This window comes from Eretmochelys imbricata, chromosome 5 (assembly GCF_965152235.1).
Source record: "Eretmochelys imbricata isolate rEreImb1 chromosome 5, rEreImb1.hap1, whole genome shotgun sequence".
NCBI classification, from domain to species: domain Eukaryota; kingdom Metazoa; phylum Chordata; order Testudines; family Cheloniidae; genus Eretmochelys; species Eretmochelys imbricata.
The window spans coordinates 132,455,994-132,460,316 of NC_135576.1; the positions used below are offsets into that span (position 1 = coordinate 132,455,994).

Below are 4,323 nucleotides of genomic sequence, written 5' to 3' on the forward strand. Positions count from 1 at the left end.
TATCAGAGAAAAATAAATAATACAGCACTTAGATGTGTAATATTAGCATAAATCAGAAGCGGCAAATAGTTTGAAAGCAAGGTGGGGAGCAGGGAAGGAAGCACTGATGCAGCTGAAACATAAGGCAGATCATTCCTTGGTATGCTGGCCGCTTTGCGGTGTTAGATGTAGGGGACACAGAATGCCTTAAGGGATATCTTGTATGTGGCAGTAGAAGAACGAGCTAAAAGAAAGAAATGGACCAGAGTTGTGGTTGGTTTCTGAGACAGTAGAATTACTGCTGTGTCGCACTAGGTTGATTGTAACTGGGGAGATCTCTGTCCCAAACCCTGAGTAGATATCGACTCTGTAAAAAGGATTCACGGGGGGCGGGAGTGTGGTGTTTGCTGATCTTGAACAAATGTCAGGGATGCAGTGGTACATTTTTAATATGTCACACAGGAGCTGGACTGATAAAGACAGCTGTTTGCTTACAGGACTTGTGTTCACAAATCCGGTATTGTCCTCCACTGAAAAAAGAGAGGGGAGCCAAAGAAAGAATGATGGGAAGGAGTGGGCAGTGCTCATCTTTCCAAAAATAACACCCCTGCCATGATGGGATCAAATACTTGGAGGGATTTGCTGAAGTGAGGCCAGTGATCTATTCTAAACCATTCTTCTGGAGCATTTCTCTCAGTGCTATAAGTAAACCTCAGGAAAAGAGGCCGTTGGTCAGTATTTGCACTCTGGATTTAAAGTAGGCGTTAAACAGACTCAGAACTATTACAATGCACATGCCACTATTGAAGTCCAGACTGTAATGGGTGCCATTGCCACTAATAAAATAAACAACCCAGCCCTGGAGAGTTGCCATGTATCTGCTTTCACACAAGAATAAACTTCTCTTTCAGCAAAGCAACCAGCATAAGCTGCACATGATTATAATAAGCAGCTGCGAGGAAGACCTCGTTAAAAAGAGAAAGCATAAGCATCCAGGCAACTTCTGTACCAAATCAGGGATGAGGATGGGGAACATGATGTACAAAGTCAGCGCAATACCCAGACTTGGCAAGTAAAGTACAAACTAGCTCTTTTAAATGGGTTCAAGAGATAAATGAAATATACGCTCTGTTGTGCAACCGTAAGGTAAGAAACCAGCAGCACGAAATGAATGAGAGAAGATTCCCTGCAGGAACAATCCAGTAGGACCCAACATTTCTGCTTTTTGTTTTTTTAAGAGAGACAAGGGTGTTTTGGTGAGATCATTCTACCCTCTGGTAAAACTCAGTTTAGAAAAATCAGGTCTTGATAGCAGCTGCGAAATTATAACAAAATACCAATGTTCTAGGACCTGACTGAATATAACTGAAGATACCAAAGCAGAGCTGGGGATTAGCCATGAGAACATATTTAAAAAATGGAAGGATGCATATTCAGTGAAGAGCTCAGGGGATTTTGCATCTCTGTTCAATGCTTTCATGTCCAACCCATTAAGATTGAAAGCTCTATGGTCAGGGACTATATAACACTGTATATATGTACAGTGCCTAATGCAATTGGGCCTCAATCTCTGACTGGCCTTCTAAGCACTACTGTAAAATAAATCATAGTAATGCTGACAGTATTTTCCTGATGGTTTGGTATTTAGGGTGCTGGATCAGGACTTAGAAGATCTGGTTTTGAACTCCCAGTTCTGCCACAGACTTCCTGTGTGAACTTGTGCAAGTCACATAATGTTTGCCTTCCAGCCCCTGCTCAAACCATGTCACCTGCACAAGGAGCGCTTCATAAATGAAAAGATGATGATGATCGCCTAGCAAAGACTGTGCAGTGAGGGGATGAAATCGGTGGATAATTCTGAGCTGTGGATGTGAAGGGCAGTGGGGAAGGAATACTTAGTCTAGAAAAAAAAGAAGGGCGGTGTAAATCACTGAGCAGCAGAAGGGTCTAAGCGCCTAATGGTGGATACAAATCAACTTAGGGTAGGATTTTCAGAAGAGCTCAGCATTGGCCTAACTCTGCCGCCAGTGACATCAATAGGAGCAGAGTCCGGCCTATGATGCGTACTTTGTGAAATCCTATCTGTGAACCACATTTAAATACTATAGAATGCAAATTACTTTAGGCTCACTGTAAGGCCGTATTGGTCTGGAAATTGGGCTCTATACTCTGTGTAGCCTGCGATATAAGCTGGTTAAAGCTAGGAAAGCTACATTTTAGATGAAAACTCAGATTTTTTGTCACAGTTTCCCCTGCAGAGCCCAGTGCAGTAGCATTTATAGCAGACTCACCAACACTGAGCGGTGAAAATAAAACCAGAGTTAGTATCTTTCCATTGAGCATTTACAGCTTTTCCACGTTGCTTTTCCCTACCCCTTGAGCCCCGACTGTTCTAGTGATGAGCACACATCCCGTTGCTGAGAAGTCCTTACTTCCAGCAACAAGAGATTAACGTGGATTGGAAGGAGAAGCAGACCACTGCTTCCCTGAAGGGTTGTACTAGCATATTCTACAGTCTCAGTCATAATTAGACAATGCTACAATGCACTAGTGATTTTTCCTTAGGGGGAGTATTTCTCATGGTGATTGGTAGATGTCAGGGGCCAATCCTTGGGGCCAGCTGGGCTTTGCTTGGTTTAGGACCCAGGGTGGAGGTGGGCAGCAGTGGTTGTATGCCATATTTATCCCTTTTTGCCCTATTCGGAGGTTGGACTCCGGGTGGTTTGGCCCCAAGCACAATTCAGAGCAATTTCAGGGCTAGTGTAACTTGTGTCAGCTGGGAATGGTCCCCAGAGGGGCAGTTATGCTGTCTTGGGATTGTCAGAATGCTGCTGCTCTCTGGCCATGTCCCCTCCCCAGTAGACCTTCTGCTCTGGCCTCTGTGAGGAGCAGTGGTACGGCACTTCCTCTATGCTACCTGGGGATTCCTTCGTGCCAGAAGAGCCCTCAGATGTCTGGATAAGCCAGCTTTGCAACCCCTTGGGGTGCCATAAAGGCACTGTCTGGGGGAAGTCAGGATCTGTCCCTACGTGTGCTCCTTCCTAATCCTCTGACAATACAAAGCTAGTTCTCTATATCCCACTGCAGTTACTGTGTTTGAGATCATAGTGTGGGCAGGGAGTGGGACACAGGGGTTACGGTTAATCCATAGTTGGGAATGGCAATCCATCAGCCAGGGCAGGGATACATTTCAAATCGCTAGCAACACTCTCATCTCCCATGGAATAATAGCATTATACAGCCTGAAGGCAGGTCTGAGGCCTCTAACTTCCCCCTGTGGTCCTCTTTGCTTTTCAGAGCCTTGAGCATGACCAGAAAGATCTTCACCAACACCAGGGAGCGGTGGAGGCAACAAAACGTCAACAGCGCCTTTGCCAAGCTGAGGAAGCTCATCCCCACCCACCCTCCGGACAAAAAACTGAGCAAGAACGAGACACTCCGCTTGGCCATGAGGTACATCAACTTCCTTGTCAAGATCCTGGGGGAGCAGGGCCTGCCTCAGGCAGGAGTGACTGCCCGGGGGAGTATACTGGGGCTGTTCCAACAAGCCCCACATTTGCAGAGCATGGAGGAACTGACTCTGATTGAAGACTGTGGAGTCCCTTCTCCGGGCACAAGCAGCAACATCGCAGAGTGCTGGTCAGAGTCGTCGTCTCCCTAGCAGGGCAGTGAGTGATGCAGTCCTGGTGTTAGTTTGATCGTCCCCTTTGCATAACGTGTGGATTGTTTGCCTCTGTACAGTATTTATCTATTTATATCTATTACTGTTGCATTAAATATATTTTTATTTAAAAGGAAAGGAGGTGGAAGGAGGACAATGGTTTGGATGACTAGGGAGTGGGACTCTTGGGAATTTGCAAGGATTCAATGTAGTGATTTCACAGATTCATGGAAAAAATCAAAGCCAAGAGGGGACCAGTATGATCTGAGCCCCTGTATAACAGAGGCCATAGAATTTCATCCAGTGAGAGCTGCAGTGGAAGAGATTATTCTTCCTTGCTACATAAGGCTTATGGCTTAGCTAGTGTGTTTCACTTAAACAATATCCAGCCTCGACTGAAAGGTTCCAAGCGATGGAGCATTTACCACATCCCTTGGTCAGCAGTTCCAAGCTAAGAGTTTACATCTTATTTCTGTATTGAATTTTTCTAACATGTAGCTTCCAGCTGCTGGATCTTGCTTTGCCTTTGTCTGTTAGACTGAAGGGCTCTCTAACGTCAGAATGAAGCACAAATGAGTATATAAAAAACCAGCCACCAAGAAATTAAAACAGAAATGCCAGCTATGTTGAAAGAAGAAATGTTATGGGCGAAGTTTCAGCAGATGCAGTGGAGAGAGTCCATC

General features: G+C 45.2%; 1 protein-coding gene across 1 annotated transcript; it reads left to right on the forward strand.

Annotated features, from left to right (window-relative positions):
• The first annotated feature begins 3,163 nt into the window (after positions 1–3,163).
• On the forward strand, positions 3,164–3,787 carry TAL2 (TAL bHLH transcription factor 2). The gene has a single exon (XM_077816532.1). It carries the CDS (start codon positions 3,287–3,289, stop codon positions 3,638–3,640), a length of 354 nt encoding a protein of 117 aa, XP_077672658.1. The 5' UTR covers positions 3,164–3,286; the 3' UTR covers positions 3,641–3,787.
• Positions 3,788–4,323: the final 536 nt, after the last annotated feature.

Coding starts and splice junctions, on each gene's coding strand:
- TAL2 (XM_077816532.1), top strand. CDS start 3,287: ATGACCAGAAAGATCTTCACCAACACCAGGGAGCGGTGGAGGCAACAA.